Source organism: Danio rerio, chromosome 4 (genome assembly GCF_052040795.2).
Source record: "Danio rerio strain M-AB ecotype USA chromosome 4, GRCz13ab, whole genome shotgun sequence".
NCBI lineage: Eukaryota > Metazoa > Chordata > Actinopteri > Cypriniformes > Danionidae > Danio > Danio rerio.
In genome coordinates, this window is record NC_141024.2 from 53,245,001 (window position 1) to 53,263,389 (window position 18,389).

Here is an 18,389-nt window from a genome sequence, read left to right on the forward strand (position 1 = left end):
GAGCACAGTCAGAATTGGCCACCAACTGGGGGCGCTCTTAAATATGGTTTGAATTGATTTAACCCCATTTAACAATTAGATATTTAAAATTTGATAACATATTTGTGTTTACCATCTCCATAAATCCCCCATTATACTGTGAACTTACTTTTTACAATTTCCAATTCTAAGTAAAACAGAAAAATAAAAAAAACTACAATTCCTACTAGCCTCTTTACGGAGTTTCATACAAATCGGCACCATATTTGTAGTTCTTCTGGTTTTCAAACTAGGGTTAGAAATTAGGGTTACAAAAACATATATCTACTGCATAAATAAACCATCTAGTACAATCAAATAAGTGCTTACACGACACGTAGATGATATATGTTCTCCAAAAGTAAATAAGTTGCTTTATTTCAGACATTGGAGACAAAATAGGTGTAAAACACGCTAACTCCGCCCACAGCCCGAATCACTTCCGTACTTATCCGCTACCCAAAAAAATTAAAACCAAAAAAATCGAAGAAAATATTACAAATTATATTCTTAACAATAATATACAGTATACTTGGGTTATCAATGAAAAAAATGATACTTTTGGGGTATGTGTACGTCATGAAAATTATGGGGTTTCACGTATCCGCTTTTTAAGTGGTGACGTATGTAATACTGTTTTCGGGTCCAAGCTGCCACTCATTTGAGTTGAGAAATCATTAGTTTATCACTTTTTATTCATATTACACATTAAAGTTAAATTTATATGAAGTCATAGTGTACACACCAATCTCTGGGCTTGCTGCATAACAAATACCAACATTTAAACAAGTTATAAAAAAATGATTCACTTTCTGGCCATCGGATATTGGGCACGGACATATATATTGCGATCGTGATTTTTTAAAAGTATTAAATCGCTTTGTAAACGTTTATTATTACCATTTCATGAGTCTCCCCATTCAGTTGAATAGAGCCAAAGAGCTTAGAATGCCAATTCTAAGCTCTTTGATAGAGCGCGTGGACCCGGAAGCCGCTTCGCGTGACGCCACACTTAACAAGCGGATAGCAGGCTAAAAGCGTCAATCACCATAGCAACGAACTCAAAGCTACAGACAATTTACATAAACCTAAGACTCTGAATATAAAATGCACGCTTATTTTTGCAAGAAAGCAGCCAGAGTTGTTACTCCACACATTACACAGTGCCAGGATCCGGCGCTTTTAACCAATAATGAACGTGTAAGGACATGGCACACTAAATGTATATAATGTAATGTATATAATGTATGTATATATTGTAATAATATTTAATTGACGTTTGTTATGACTTAACTTTTCTATAATTAACTTTATATTAAATCTGTATTGCCATTTGTTTTTGCTATTTATTTAATTATTTTATAAACTTGGAGTTTTGTAACAGAACATTTACAGATGCAAAATATATTTAGGGCAAGGTCTGTTTAAAAAAGTGTGCCTGTCATAAAAATAGATTGTACTGATACAGTAATGTGGTTATAGTGTTAACAGTAAAATTTGTAATACCAAAACTGGCTATACCTTGAATATGACAAAAACACTACTAAAAATATACTACAGCTGTTCAGTCTCAAACGCTGGGCCCAGAGTTAAAAGTGAAACTGTTGAGATATAAAGTTATATATGCCAGTGCAGTTAAAGCTGTTGTGACCCCTGATAAATCAGGGACTAAGCCAAAGAAAAATACATGAATAATAAAAAAAAACATCTATACACTGATTTCAATCCATTCAACTTTTATTTTTGTCCACACAACTCAGTTCCATGGGAAAAATAACATTTTTTATTTGAACCACCAAGGTGACAACTGAACTTTTAGCAGACTTTCTTTATATAATTCTCACAATTATGACTTTATTGACAGTCTTTTTAATTATACTGTTATATAAACTCCCAATTCCATATTTATAACTCAAATTACCAGAACTGTGAAATGAAAAGGCTGAACCTGCCAATCAGAACGCTACAATCATGTGTTTTGTTGTCGACAGAAAATCAATTTTATTCAGTCATGTATAGCTTTAATGGAGATAATTAGTATTAACACTATTTCTCTTAATCTCATTTTAGGTGGTAGGAAAGTTGGCATCAACCTGACACTTTCATTTGTATGTTCCCTGTGGTTCCCAAGATGGGGGCCAGGTCTTTTGGCTGAAAGAAATAAACAAAAAAAAATTGGTTTCTGAAATTGTACAAACAATTGTAGATTCTGACATGGTTTATGACAAGTCCCAGACAAAATGGGGTAGACAGCTAAAATGTAGTAAAAATTTAAGGTTGTTTATATTATATAGTATTATTTTTGCATTATAATCATTCAAAGCTCATATTGTATATCCAATCATTTTGTGTAATATAAAGCTCACCCTATTCCAACTGAATATTAAATTATGACAGTAAATACTTGGAAAAATAGCAAATTAGGCATATTATTTATGGATAAGTCATTGCTTAACAAAATGCCACAAAAAAAGGGTACTGTAAGTTGTACTGTAGTTGTGATGAAGCATTGTCTCAGTCCATCAAAATGAGCCTATAACAGTGTTGTAGTTACCTATTATATAAATGTAAATAACACCCAATTTATGCTTAATTAAATAGAATGTGTCTTTAAAAATACAGATAAAGGCCTAAGTCATTTAATCAAGAAACGTGATGTTACCATGATGGGCACGGGTGCCAATGAACCAGTACTTCTTTACAGCCCTTGGGAAGACGGTATAAGAAAACAAAGGTTATACATTTATTAAGTATTCATTTAAATCCTTTACCCAACCAAGATAAACCAGACAACATATAAATCACCCAAACAGTAAAGGTTTGGTTCAATATTCATAGAATTGTAGCTGAAAATGTTCAACATATACACCTTTTTTTAATCTTTTCTGAAAAAAGCAAACATTTTAGCAGTATAAAATTATGTAGCAGTATGTAGGATAGTTTAATTCATTCATTTATTCACACAATGCAGTCATATGGTATAGCTATCTAACCTTGTTTTCACGTGTCTTGGACACATATTGTACTGGAAAAATTTCCAATTTGCTGTGAAACTGGCAGGCTGTGGAAAAAAATAAAAAATTCTGTAAATACAAACCATTCCACCTTGATGTAACAGTAGCAAAAACAAAACCACAGAAAGGGAAGAATTCACCAGTGTGATTCTGTCTGACATCATGTCAATAATCTACAACTCTCATTTTTTCTCGCAAACTTTCCTAAATGTATTAAAAACCCAAATAATTTCTTTTTAAAATCACAAACAAGAATAAAGTCCTATTTACAATAGTTTTACTGACTAGTATAATTTTATTTAGTAAATATAAATAAAGTGAATAAATCCTTTGTTGCATTTTGATGACAGTCATTCTTTTTTTAGAATAAGCTCTTGTGAATTCTCTGGTACTTACCGAGACGTTTAAGTTAACTTTGTGTTAGCACATTGTTGATATTGGGTCACAATGTATACGTTGGGTCGTTACACGGCATAATTTTGCATAATAAAGTCTTTTACCTAAAGTCTAATTTAAGATCTAGCAAAGATGGAGAAAACTTCCAAGAGATTACACTATATAAACTGCAGGTTCAAACCAGTTCCAACTTAAATAAATGCTAGTCAATATTTTTAATATTGAATACTTGAAATATTAGACCAGAAGTAAATGCACATCATAATTTCAGGTTTAATTTGACTAATTGTTTTATCAGGCCTTTTATGATTGTTTAAATGTTTTATCAGGCCTGCAATAAAATACCAATAAAAAGATAATACACTGTAGACATTTCAGGTTTAAAATTATTATTTATATTATTATCTTTATGATTAGGATTAGTTAAAGAGTTTATGATTTACGAATTATATAATTTTAAAATCAAAATACTTACTATATAACTTTATATACTTATTATATTCTATTATGTTATATTATATGTAATAACAAAATAGTATTTTCCTACCATCATCCTTGGGTTGGCTTCTTTTATATCTTTTCTTTTTAGCAGCAATTTTGACAGCAGGATTCCTGTATAGAGAAAAAGTGTGTTAACTGCAATAAAGGCCTTTTGTGCATGACTTGCAAGCCAGGTAAATACATACGATTCGACTGTAATAAATGATAATAATGTTTTGTGAAAGATTAAAGGTAATAATGATGTAAATAATTCTATTCAAGCACAGACAGATCAAGTTGCTTCCTCAAAGTAACATCAGGAGCCATAATGTGTTAGTTGCATATAAAGTACAATGGTTTAGCACCCCACAATCTACAGTCTGCATGTTATTCACGATTCATTCATGATTCATACATGATTTACCATTAATAGAGCATTGGGAATTAGGAAACTTATTGTAAAATGTGCACTACTTCTACATTAATCATGCTTATTACTCTTTAATGATTGATCACATACCTGCTATGATTGATGTTTTAGGATAGTAATGATTGAAAATGATCTTACTGTTGTGTAATGCAATAAAATGTTTGGAAGTTTAGGTGTGTGTTTAAATAGTTTTGACGGATTTGAAATCAATAATCACTCCTTTGTACACTGTGAAAAAAGAACTAATAATAAGATTTGACTTTACTCGAAAGATTTATTAACCACAACTAACAAACCCAGAGAAATTGAGAATCTCTAATCCCTAATGTTATGTCTATAGCTGTATATTTTGACTCAAAAGTCTGTAGTTTATCCTAAACATTTACTCACTGGCCACTTTATTAGATACACCGTACTAGTACTGAGATGGACCCCCTTTTGCCTTCAGACCTGCCTTAATCCTTCATGGCATAGATTCAACAAGGTACTGGAAATATTCCTCAGAGATTTTGGTCCATATTGACATAATAGCATCACACAGTCGCTGCCGATATGACGGCTGCACATCCATGATGCGACTCTTTCGGTCCACCACATTACAAAGGTGCTCTTTTGGATTGAGTCTGGTGACTGTGGAGGCCATTTGAGTACGGCGAACTCATTGCCAAGGCATTTGCATCCACAGAACTGCCACTCACTGGATATTTTCTCTTTTTCGGATAATTCTCTGTAAACCTTAGAGATGGTTATGCATAAAGATCCCAGTAGTTCAGCAGTTTCTGAAATACTCAGACCAGCCAGTCTGGCACCAACAACAATGTCACATTCAAAGTCACTTAAATCAACTTTCTTCCACATTCTGATGCTCAGTTTGAACTGCAGCAGTCCGTGTGTATTGAGTTGCTGCCATGTGGTTGGCTGATTAGAAATTTGTGTTAACGAGCAATTGGACAGGCGTACCTAATAAAGTGGCCAGTGAGTGGATGTATGACAGACAAACACTTGTAGACTTAATATTTGACTGTCATCAGACAACAAAATGATGTTTGCTAAAAAACTTTATGCTAAAATAATACACTTTAAAAACTTGACAAAAAAGGGAAAAAAATGTTTAACTTTAACTTATTTATAAGTTAATCATGTTACAACTACATTTTTAAACTCATTTTAAATAGTTAGTCAGGTTTCAACTAAATATTTTGAGTTCAACAAAGTTCAACTTTGTAACATTTTCAGTCAGTTTGACTGATGTGAGTTGAGATGACTAGAAAAGTTCAATTGATTCAACTAAAAAACTTTCAGGAGGCACAAATGATGACCCATAGATGTTAGAAATGCAATAGATTTAAGAGCCAATGATTTTTGTTGAGTGAACAATTTTATTTTCATTATATTCTATTATTTTACCTAAAGATTTGGAACAAATACCCAAATTGAATGTTCCAAAATACACAAGAATAGGCTCAGAAACAAGCTTTCATATCAGAAAAATCAGCTCCTTGAGATAATCATGTTTTTCACTTTAAATATATGTTAGTCTTAAGTGTTCTACAGACAGCCAAATGCCAGAAGTGCACTTAGGATGTCACTGGCACCCAGACAAAATGGAAATCAGCCATACGTGTTCTTTTGAGTGCCCTTAAGTGTTCAAAACACTGCCAACAGTGATCTTCCCTCTCAAAGGTGATGATGAAGATGAAAAATGCAGCCATGATCACTTTTAAATGAACATGCTGTGATTTCATTTGTCAAAGATAAGGCTATCGTGTGCGATATACCACATGACGAATGCAAGGAGGAGCTGATAAATAACGTAAAGCATAGATAAAAAAAATAAATAAAAATTATATATATATATATATATATATATATATATATATATATATATATATATATATATATATATATATAGTCTGTTTGATAGCACAGAAAGAGAAGAGCATGAACAGACATTGACCAAAATAAACATGCAGCAAGTCTAACAGACTACAGGTTATAACTACACAGTTTTTAACTTTTCTATTCAAACTTATATTAATCAAACTGACTAAAATACTAAGTTAAACTTTGAAAAACTGGAAAAAAAATTTAGTTGGAGCATGATTAACTTATTTAAATAAGTTAAAGTAACATAAAAAGTAAAGTAATAAAAAGTGGTCATGATTTTTTGTCAAATAGGTATTTACAGTGCTCTTATTTCAGCACAAGGTTTTTAGGCAAACGTCATTTTGTTGTCTAATGTGATGACAATCAAATATAAATATATAAGTGCTTATGTGTTCTAAATATTTGTAATATTTTGAGCTTTTAAATCACAATATACAGCTATAAAAATAAAATTACATAAGATTGCTGCTGATTTTGCAACCAAATGTGAGGTTGATGTAGCAGGAAGACTCGCAGTGGGTTCTCAATGTATGGTAAAGCAAGAAAATTGGAATTTATAAACTTATTTCCTTAGGAATTCCTTAGGAATTTATAAACTTTTTTTTATAATTTATAAACTATAAACACTTATAAGTATAAACACATCCCCCCAGCCAAAAGACAGCTTAAGTAAAATGAGCTGAAGCAACACAATTCTTGATATTTTTTTGGAGATAACTCAATTGTTTTATGTTCAATCTACTTAAATTTGTTTCATTAACTTAGTCTATTTGTGTTGGGATAGCCTGAATAAATTGTGTGGAACCCTGCATTTGGGAATTAGAGATTCTCCATTTATCTGGGTTTGCTAGTTATGGGTTTGAGGAAGCTGTTATTATTAGTTTTATTCTATAAAGGACTGATACAATTTCTTCCAAATTTCAAATAAAAACATTCTCATTTAGAGCATTTTTAATTTTCATACAATAAAAGTTGGTCAAAACAACAAAAGTTTTTATTTGATGAGCTTAATGTGCCCTAAGCTATTGATTTCTTAACTTTTAATAAACTAAACTTTTATAAACTTGTCTAAAACTTACTTCTACTTACATTTTAAAATGATTTATGCTAAAATGGCAATATATTTATAATAAATTGGGAATAAATTTGATCAGAATTGTGTGGAATGAAAAAAAAACTTATGTTTTAGTCAAACTGAGAATGTTTTTCCATGTCTGTACATCACAGAATTTATAAAATACACTTAACAGTCAACGCAAGACAAAGCCTTACACATTTTCTTGGATATTTCTTTACAAAATGTCATATTTTGCAAGAATATTTCAGAGATTTGTAACATAATTTGTGGTAAATCATAGAATTAAAGTATATCCACTGCTTCTTTGCTGAATTTAATTATTCATAATGTCAATAAAAATTGATAGCCAAGAAATAAGAGTATGAAAATAAAGACACTCTGTTGGTTCACCTTGATAATTTCTACCTCATTAAAAATGTATATACAAATTAAGGGACGTATACATTCATATTTATGTATATGTGTAATTTTTATCCTTACAAGTCACAAAAAGTGAGTCATTTTCTTCTTTTAACATTAATAACAACACAGATAGTAGCATGTGTATGAGGCTGCCATCAAATATTGACCCAATACAATACAATTGGCACAATATAGACATCTGATGTACTCCTCCATGCAGGTTTCTTAATAATTTTAGCCTGTAAGCAACCCTGTGCTGCATTTACAAACCACTATAAACACAAAACAGCAAAGGATCCCATTCATTTTAAACTTGCACAAATTAAAACATTTGAAAAATAACAACAGCCCAAAGCCTTCCATATTAAAATTCTTAGAATGCGCCTGGATGACATCATCGCCTGACATTCTACTACTTGCTTTTGTCGGTTGTAGTTTTGGCATTTCGAGTTGCAGATTGATCGGTTTACTATTACAGTTTATCAGAAAGTTATCAGAAAACATTTTTCATCATGCAGTTTGATCACAGTCCCTGTGTACTACTCAAGTACACCCCCAACATGCCGGAGAACCATCTTCATCTTTCTGATGAGCCGCATGTTGAGGTTGGAGAGATAGGGAGAAAGGAGAAAAAGAGAAGCTTCTGGAAGTGGCCAGTTCTCCATCGCAAAACTGGAAAATACGACCTTGTCCAGGCTGCGAAGAAATACCAGTATGAGGCTGAGGTATATCAGAAAGTTTCTTGTCAGCCCATTGAAACACCTGTTGGGCCTGAAGAGGTTCCAGAAGTGAGAAAGGTAAAGAAAGGCTTCTGGAAGTGGCCAGTCCTCCGTCGCAAAACTGGAAAATACGACCTGGTCCAGGCCACGAAGAACTACCATGAAGCCATGTTAGAGCAAAAAGTTTCTAGTCAGCCCATTGTAACACCCATTGGGCCTGATGAGGTTCCTGAAGCCAGTAAAGAAGAAAAGGACGTCTGGAAGTCTAGTAGAGGTAAAATCACACTCACAAGTGATTATGATACAAGTATTGTTTAATGGCCAAATCTCTAATCAAGTAATATTTTTATAACTGGTCTTGTTTATACCATTTTAATGTATTAATATCATTGGCCCATTAACAATTCCTGCTTGATGTCAAACTATTTCATAACCTTAATAAAAGGCAAATCCAGTCATAATTTAACGTTAAAACAGCTATCATAGCAATATTTATCAATATGTGGAAATTTCTGTATTCTCGGAAGCTGTGGAAATTAAAAATGTAAAACAGGATATATGTTCGAACCACTGTTAATGTTTACATCCCTCAAAATGCTCTATAGAAATGTGATATATGAAAATATATGCAAATTACAAATATGACATACAAGTTCATTTTTGGATTTTGCATGTAAAATGTGTCATATATGTTAAATGATTGCAAAAAATGGCAGTTTATATTTTTTTTTTAACCATTTGCATTATAAATCTGTACATATATGCTAAAATAAGTAGTAAAAAATAAGCAAATATGTAATATGTACAAATATATTAGCTATAATAATATATGTATATGTATATTTGTGGCTACACACACACACACACACAGTACATACAGTATATCAAATTGACATATATCAGATTTCTGTGTGGGATGAAATTAAAATAAGTCTAAATATGTGACTTTACATTCATAGACTAATTAAAAAACATGATAATCTGTATTATATAAAGTGCTATTTACACAACGGTGACTTGATTCGTATTACAGCTTCTGCTTCAGAAGACCATGTCCCTGCTGCTGAGCAGCTAGAGGAGGACGACACAGAAAATGGTAAGAAAGGAATTGTTATTAGTATTACAAACGTGAATACAAAATATATATATCTAAAATTGTACATCATACTGACTGCAGTTGTTTATTTTTTAACAGACACGATTTTAAGGCATTATGAAATGGGTGACAAGCTGGGCAAAGGTGGATTCGGCTCTGTCTACAAAGCCACACGCCGCAGGGATGGACTTGAGGTGCTTTCACTAACAAAACATTGCTTTATCATTGCTTTATTCAAAACTTCTACCACATGCTAACTGCTAATTCTTTGCTTTATTGATCAGGTTGCTGTGAAATGTACTGTAAAGTCACCGAAGATGAAGGAACTCACAGTGGTGAGTAGTCCAGATACAATTCAATGTCATGATTTGATTTGATTCTAGATTTGATTTTCTTAGGATGGGACAAAATGGGATTGAAGACGTTATATAGTAAATGAAAACATGTCCTTTTAGTAAGTACGTAAGCAAGTAAAGTGAAGTTTTTTTTCCCTCTCCGCTGTCGCCACTGCCTCGCATGGTTCAGGATTGGTAGAGCTACGCATCGATGAATTTGCTCTTCAGTGTTTGAACTCTCAGTAATGATTAAATCACACTGAACTGAGCTAAACTGAACTGAACTTAAACACTAAAACCTGAACCACACTGTTCCAGTTACTATGACCATTTATGTGAAGCTGCTTTGACACAATCTACATTGTAAAAGCGCTATACAAATAAAGCTGAATTGAATTGAATTGAATAAAGTAAGGCTTTTGTTTTGCTTTGTGCTTTCCATTTAAAATTAGAGGTAACCACTGTAATTGAATAATGATCTAAACAAAGATGACAGCACTCATGAAGAACGAGCAGCTTACATCTAAACTAGACTTTATCATGTAGAGATTAAAACAGAATTGAAAACAAAATGGTTTTGTGAAACTATTGGCCTACTACATAAAATATCTGAAGAAAAAAAAGTAGATAAGCTAAAGACTCCATTTACAACAGTATTTAGATAAATCCACTTGATTAGATTGTTTCAGAGCCTTATATGTATGTTAATGTCCGATTACAATTAAGTTTTTATTAAAAGACCTTCAGGAAACTGTCTAACTGTCATCATTTCTCTCCTTTAGCCTGGTTATGACAAACCCCTCCCTGCAGAAATTGCCCTGACAATTATGGCCAACAATGGTCCCTACGTCCCCGAAATAATCCAACTCCTAGACTGGGAGGACAATGATGCCCAATACATTATAATCATGGAGCGACCCATACCTTGTATGGACTTGTTTCACTTCTTACGCCACAAGGATGGACCTCTTGATGAGAAGACGGGACGCCATATAATGCGGCAGGCCATTCATGCTGCGAGCGTTTGCTTTGATCGCGGTGTCTTCCATCGGGACATAAAGCTTGAAAACCTCCTGGTGAATCCAGACACTTTGGAGGTAAAGCTAATAGACTTCGGCTGTGGTGCGATTGTAAAGGGTTCCGGCTACAAAGTCTTCTGTGGTAAGTGTTATGAACTTTGTTTCCATAAAAACCACACACTGACGATTCTGTTTAAACATATAAACCATTGGATGATATCTTTTTTTTTCTAGGCACAAGAAAATATTTCCCTCCGGAGTATGAATTGCATGGCAGGTACCATGCACAGCCAGCGACTGTTTGGTCTCTAGGGATCGTCCTGTTCGCATTGATGTGTGGGGCTTTACCCACTGTCTCCGACCACTCCTTGATCAGGGACTATCTTTGGTCTAGCCCTGGCCTGTCAATAGGTGAGAGCTTCATCAAAGTGTGAAGAGAGCAGGTCTTATAACTATTTTTGACGTACGAGCGTGTGCAACTATTGTAATTTTTTGGTTCGAGACTTCCAATCTTATTCACTTCCATTAATTTTAAGACATTAAAAACTGCTTGCTATGCTGGTTAATGTTGCACACCAACATTGTCTTATTATATCATTCTACTTTTTATGTACAGTCATGAGCCCACTTGTGTGTAGAGCGAGCAGTTTGACCATTTATTATTCCAAGTCATTTCTCCCATAGGCAACTGAATCGGAAGTACTAACGCACTTTGGCATTGTAGATTAAGATCTATAAACTATTAAACTTAAACACCCCATTCTTCTTTCTGCACAGAATGCTGCCAGATGATCTGCGGTTGTCTACAGCCAAACCCAGATGAGAGACTCGCTCTGCAGGAGATGCATCTCCATAACTGGTTTAAGGTATGAAGCCTAAAGCTAAATGGCTTTCATTTTTGTTGATCATCTTAAGCAGAGGTGTCCAAACCAGAGTCTGCAGGCCTAAGTTAGCCTTTGATAACTTGATTTGCCCTTTGATTTGGCACACCATCCCATCTAAATAGAGAGTGACAATGACAACAGAAACACAAACTGAAAGTAAAAGATTCGATTAAATGTTATATTAAATATAAATAGTCACTCAATAAATAGAGGAACACATCAGCGATGCACATCAAGGCAAAAAACAGGTGCAGCTTGACTAGTGTAACTCCATTCTGTTATAAATGGGATTGTTTTTACTGAACGAATAAATACTGCATTAGTTAATATAAATCAATGCTCTCTAGTTTTGTTTAAATGTTGAATAACTTAGGAAATAGCCAATGGCAACTTTATGGTAAGGAGTTTGGTATACTTTGGTCCAACACGCTCATTCAAGACTGGTTTTTAGCCCTCAATAAAAAAAGTTTGGACACAGCTGATCTTAAGTCTTAAAGCATTACTTAACCCCCCAAAAAAGAAAATTCTGTTATTAATTACTCACCCTCATGTCGTTCCAACCCACTGAGACTTTCATCTTCAGAACACTAACTAAGATATCAGGAGAGCTCAACCTTGTTCCTGGAGATCCACCTTCCTGAAGATTTCAGTTGCAACTCATGTCAAACACACCTGCCTGTAATTATCAAGTGCTGTTCAGGCTAATTAATTGCTTCAGGTGTGCTTAATCAGAGTTGGAGCTGAACTCTGTAGGAAGGTAGATCTCCAGGAACAGGGTTGAGCACCTCTGTCTTAGATCAAATCCAGGAGTTCTCTCATCCTTCTTAGACAGGAACAGTCCTGAGGTGTTCAAAGTCCAGAAAAAAGGTTAAAACATTGCATGTGACATTAACTGCAATCATACCAAGGTCCAAGAACATATTTGTGCACCTAAAAAAAAGCTACTGAAGATGAGCATAAGTCTTAGGGGATTGAAATGAGTGATTAAAAACAGGATTTTCATTTATGGGTGAACTAATCCTTTAAACTCTGTCCAAAATGTAATGTATTTAGACAAATAACACTGATTTATGTTTCAGGTCATGGAGTAAGACAGGACAAACAACTCAGCAACCCTAGCACACCTGAGGACTGCTGCATTGGATTGCTCTTTGTATTATATTGTTGCCTTGTCATCTTCTTTAATAGTGCAGGGCAACTTACATATGAGTGCCTTTGTTGATTAATTAATTTGTCATGAATGTTTTGAATGTATTGTCATTATATTATTATTATACACATATGCAAATGCACTATATATGTCATGTGTGTTTCTTATATACTGGTGAATTATTAAAGCATTATAAAATCAACATCATGTCTTGTTTTTATTTATTATGTGACCAGTTACTAATTATACACTGACTTCTAACTTTTGTCTTACAGGTTTCACCATTTTAAGACATTTTAAGACCATTTTGAATGAAATTTTAGACTCATAAAGCGCTAAAGACTAAGGATTTTTTCAAATTACCCAGATGAAAAAGAAATTTATTTGACCTATCAAAATTTTTTTATAATAATAATAATTTAATGATAATAATACATTAATAATAAACAATTAAATTATTTTAGATTTTTTTTCTTAACTAAATGTTTTAAATATTGTGTAAAAACAAGCAAGCTCTACTCGTATCCATACAGCTTTTTCCCCAACATAAACTTCTTTAAAATAATACTAAAGTGAACAAATGTTTTAAAATATTTAAAAACTATAATAAAGTAAATCTATGGACAACAATCTGTCCAGGTCAGTGTCCTCAGCAGTACATGGAGAAACAAATGTCATTGTAAGGAAAATAATTAAACCATTATGATAAATAGAGTTAAACATTACCTTTTTAAATAAAAAAGTTAACAGTTTCATAGAGATGGATTGTTGGTGATTGTATGGGGGTTTGGACAGATTGGATAGCAATACATGAACAAAAGAAAATTAAAACCTGTTTAAAAAGATTTAAGACCAACAACACAGTATCACAGTAAATCTAGAGCTTTTTAAGGCCTAAGATTTGGATTTTGAGATTTAAGACTTTTTAAGACCCCACAGAAACCCTCTACATAACAGTATTACATAAATGATTTGTCTTTCGGTAATTTCCAAGGAAACATTTAAAATATATATTTAGGCTATCTTGAGCCAAAACACTTCAGTCTCCAGATTTCTTACCATTATGCAACCAGACATATTTCGCATATCTGTTTAATCCAACACCAAACAAGTATATTGCTCTTTAAAAAACAAAACAAAACGGTTAAGATACAACATAAAATTGTCATTATTTTTTCCTGCATGAACAATAACTTTCTAAAAAAAATCTTTAACACTCCTAAGTAGATTATAACACTTATAATCTCCAGATAAAGAAAAAGCTATCGTGTGCGATATACCACATGACGAATGTTAGGAGGAGCTGATTTATAACGTAAAGCATAGATTATATATATATGAGTCTGTTTGATAGTACAGAAAGAGAAGAGCATTAACAGACATTGACCTAAATAAACATGCAGCAAGTCTAACAGACTACAGGTTATAACTACACTGTTTTTAACTTTTCTATTCAAACTTATAGTATTCAAACTGACTAAAATATTAGGTTAAACTTTGAAAAATGGAAAAAAATGTAGTTGGAACATGATTAACCTATTTAAATAAGTTAAAGTAACATAAAAAAGATGTAGTCATGATTTTTGTCAAATAAGCTTTTAAAGTGCTCTTTTTTCAGCATAAGTTTTTCAGGCAAACGTCATTTTACATTTACATTTAGTCATTTAGCAGACGCTTTTATCCAAAGCGACTTACAAATGAGGACAAGGAAGCAATTTACAAAACTATAAGAGCAACAATGAATAAGTGCTATAGGCAAGTTTCAGGTCTGTAAAGTCTAAGAAGGAAAGTATTAGTATTAGTATTTTTTTTTTTGGGTACAGTTAGTGTGATATCCAGAGAGGCAATCGCAGATTAGGAAGTGAAGTGGAGACTAAATAGTTGAGTTTTTAGTCGTTTCTTAAAAATAGCGAGTGACTCTGCTGTTCTGATGCAGTTAGGGAGTTCATTCCACCAACTGGGCAGATTAAGCGTGAGCGTTCACGAAAGTGATTTCTTCCCTCTTTGGGATGGAATCACCAGGCGACGTTCATTCACAGAACGCAAGTTTCTGGAGGGCACATAGATATGCAGAAGTGAGAGCAGATAAGAAGGAGCAAGGCCAGAAGTCACTTTGTAGGCAAACATCAGAGTTTTGAATTTGATGCGAGCAGCAACTGGCAGCCAGTGCAAACGGACTAGCAGCAGAGTGACATGTGCTCGTTTAGGTTCATTGAAGACCACTCGTGCTGCTGCGTTCTGGAGCAGCTGAAGAGGCTTGATAGAGTTAGCTGGAAGCCCAGCTAGTAGAGAGTTGCAGTAATCCAGTTTGGAGAGAACAAGAGTTTGAACAAGGAGTTGAGCTGCATGTTCAGATAAGAAGGGTCGGAGCTTTCTGATGTTATAGAGTGCGAATCTGCACGATCGAGGCCAAGTAGGTGGAAGAAAGTATTTAAAGGAGGCAACAGTTATCATTAATGTGGAAGATGTACAGGAAGTGAGAGCAGAAGATAATATTAAAGCGGTGATTGAAAAGTGTGGACATGGAAAAATTCTGGCTTTAAGACCAAGACAAGGGAAGGAGTACGAACTAACAATGGAAACAGAAGAATTATGTGAACAATTGACTGACAAACTGATGATAAATGGGGTGAACTGTGAAATTAAAAAGCTTCATAATAGGGATTTTGTTGTTTCCTTCATGCACCTGCCGGTCTATCTTGAAGATAAGGAAATTCTGGAAAAATTAGACACTTGGGGAGTTTGTCCCATATCTAAAATTAAACGAAGGTTTTATCCGGGTACCGACATAGAAGACGGAACAAGGTTCCTTAAAGTGAGGTTCCCTAAAGAGGTGGCATCCTTGCCATACAGCACAAAAATGGAGACAGCAGAAGGAACGCAGTACTTCAGGGTGATGCACAGCCATCAGGTGAAGACCTGTAGGCTGTGCATGAGCCCGGAACACATGCTGAAAGACTGTCCAGAATTCAAGTGCTACAAATGTGAGGAAAGGGGGCATTTTGCAAGAGACTGTATCACTGTCAGGTGCCCGGAATGTAAAAATTTTTTAAACAAGTGTGAATGCTGGATGGAAGGAGAGGAAGGAGGAGGAGAAGATCAGGACCGGCAGGTGAATGAAGAAAACAACAATAGGGAAGAAGATAATGAAGCAATAGAAAGGACAATGGAGGAGGAAATGAATAACAATGAAAAAAAGGAAGGAGAAAACGAAAATGAAGAGAAAGAAGTACAGTTATCAGGACAGGATGGACAGTGGTCACAAATGGAAATATCGGACAGTTTTAAAACTTTTTTAAGCACGGTGGAAAAAGAGGAACTAAGAAAGACTGGTCAAGCTGAAGGAATGGCAAATGATGAAGAAACAAGGATGGAAAATGTGGATAAGGACAAAGTGGAAAGAGGATTTTTAAGAAGAAGAACTTTTAAGGTAAAACCAAACTTGGACATGGCAAAGAAAAAAGTTTTAACAAAGAACAGAGCTAAATATGTAAATAGGTATGAAGTGTTAAGGGGACTGAAAGAAGATGAAGAAAAATGATGTTTTTAAAATATTTTATCTATTTTAAAATGCTTTTAATCTTTGTCTCTTTTAACGAAAGAAGTTGTTGGTTGAGAGCGTTGGAAGGAGAGAAAGGACAATGAGGATGTGTAGGTTTTTAATTTCATTTTTATTTATTTTAATGGTTTTAAACTGTGTGTCTTTTAATGCAAGGGGACTGATGGGAAAAGATAAATTTGAGAAAATAAGAGAGAAATGTAAAAACAAGGAGGTGATAGGTTTACAGGAAACAAACTGGAAAGAACATGCAATGGACGATTTAAAAAAGTTGTGGCAAGGGGATATTATATATAATAATGGTGATGGAAAATCTGGAAGAGGTGTTGCTTTTTTAATAAGGAAAGATGTTTTAAACTTTAAAAGAATTGTGTATAGGGATAATTATGGAAAATGTTTAGTAATAGAGGTGAACTATGAAGGACATGAATTAATAATAGCAAATATACATGCACCAACAGAAGATAAAGACAAAAAAGATTTTTTTGAGGTTTTAAATAAAGTATTAAAAGGTTTTAAAGAAATAATAATGATGGGAGATTTTAATACTGTTTTTAGAAAACAAGATATGGCTGATGGAATGGTTATTAAATCGGATATAGGAAGAAAGGAACTAAATGAGTTAATAAAGGAAAATAGTTTAATAGATATATGGAGGGAAAGGAATAAAGAAAAAAGAGAGTTTTCAAGGAGACAAATAGTGGGGAATTTTATATGTCAAACAAGAATAGATTTTTATTTTATGTACTAGAAATATTGAAAATTTTATAGAAAACATACAGTATGAAGAAAACAGTTTTAGTGATCATAAGCTCTTGCATTTTAAAGTGAATATAGAAAACATACAAAAAGGACCAGGGACTTGGATTTTAAACACAACCATTTTAAAGAATCAAGATTATGTTCAAAAAGTCAAAGAAATAATAGAGAATGAAAAAGAAAATAGAATGTATGATGAAGATAAAAGGATATGGTGGGAAAACACAAAATACCAAATAAGAAAATACACAATCAAATATTGTGCAGTACTACAAAGATGTAAAAAGTATACAGAAAAAGAAGTTAAAAGATCCTTAGAAAAAGAATTAAACAAGGAAAATAAAGATATTGAAAAAATCAAAGAAATAGAGCAAAAATTAAGAGATTTAGAAGAAGACAAGTATAAGGGGGCAATGTTGAGGAGCAGATCTAAATACACAGTAGAAGGGGAAAAATGCACGAAATTCTTTTTTGATTTAGAGAAGCAGAGAGGTAAAGCAGGAATACTAAAGGAAATTAAAGGGAGAAATGGAAAAAATGCGAAAGGAAACATAGAAATACTAGAAGAAATCAAACATTTTTATGAAGATCTTTTTAAAGCAAAAGGTATTGATGAAGAAAAAGAAAAGAAGATTCTAAATTATATAAAAGTAAAATTAGAAAAAGAGGACAACAAAGAATGTGACAGAGAAATAGAAGAAGAAGAGATTGAAATTGCAATAAATCAACTAAATGAAAAGAAAAGTCCAGGTATAGATGGAATAGGAAATGAATTTTATATTGTTTTTAAAGATATTTTAAAAGGAATACTTAAAGAAGTTTTTAAAGAAATTTTTAAATGTAAAGAGATGAATGAAAGAATGGGGATGGGATTAATGAAGTTAATATATAAAAGAAAAGGAGCAAAAACTGAATTACAAAATTATAGACCAATAACAATGTTGAATACAGATTTAAAGATTTTAGCAAAAGTTTTAGCGAATAGATTAAAGGAAGTAATGCCTAAATTAATTAAATCAAACCAAGCATATGCAATAAAAGGGAGAGATATTGCAGATGTAACAATGAGCATTAAAAGCACAATAGACTATATACAAGAAAAGAAGATAAATGGTTTTTTAATTAGTGTAGATTTTGAAAAGGCTTTTGACAGAGTAGAACAT

The 18,389-nt window shown here is 33.1% G+C and overlaps 5 protein-coding genes across 7 annotated transcripts in view; 3 read left to right on the forward strand and 2 right to left on the reverse strand.

Moving 5' to 3' along the window:
- LOC137490924 (uncharacterized) overlaps positions 1-18,389 on the forward strand; it is a 671,652-nt gene that overhangs the window by 403,131 nt on the left and 250,132 nt on the right. The gene's annotated exons all lie outside the window — the stretch shown is intronic.
- Positions 1-18,389, reverse strand: part of si:dkey-151g22.1 — a 472,026-nt gene that overhangs the window by 270,631 nt on the left and 183,006 nt on the right. The window lies entirely within an intron of this gene.
- The window catches only part of LOC108183685 (uncharacterized), a 301,560-nt gene that overhangs the window by 163,383 nt on the left and 119,788 nt on the right, over positions 1-18,389 (reverse strand). The gene's annotated exons all lie outside the window — the stretch shown is intronic.
- Positions 1-18,389, forward strand: part of LOC110439479 (NACHT, LRR and PYD domains-containing protein 3-like) — a 136,510-nt gene that overhangs the window by 91,353 nt on the left and 26,768 nt on the right. The gene's annotated exons all lie outside the window — the stretch shown is intronic.
- On the forward strand, positions 6,514-13,110 carry LOC141381661 (serine/threonine-protein kinase pim-2-like). Its single transcript, XM_087248774.2, has 8 exons — positions 6,514-8,698; positions 9,458-9,520; positions 9,620-9,714; positions 9,805-9,855; positions 10,638-11,016; positions 11,109-11,285; positions 11,652-11,740; positions 12,838-13,110. Exons 1-8 carry the CDS (start codon positions 8,218-8,220, stop codon positions 12,847-12,849), a joined length of 1,347 nt encoding a protein of 448 aa, XP_087104900.1. The 5' UTR covers positions 6,514-8,217; the 3' UTR covers positions 12,850-13,110.

Bases quoted from the DNA above. Each gene is read 5' to 3' on its own strand.
- LOC141381661 (XM_087248774.2), top strand. From the start codon at position 8,218: ATGCAGTTTGATCACAGTCCCTGTGTACTACTCAAGTACACCCCCAAC. The intron at 9,715-9,804 runs GTGCTTTCACTA...TTTATTGATCAG, and splicing joins GCCGCAGGGATGGACTTGAG to GTTGCTGTGAAATGTACTGT. The intron at 9,856-10,637 runs GTGAGTAGTCCA...TCTCTCCTTTAG, and splicing joins AGATGAAGGAACTCACAGTG to CCTGGTTATGACAAACCCCT.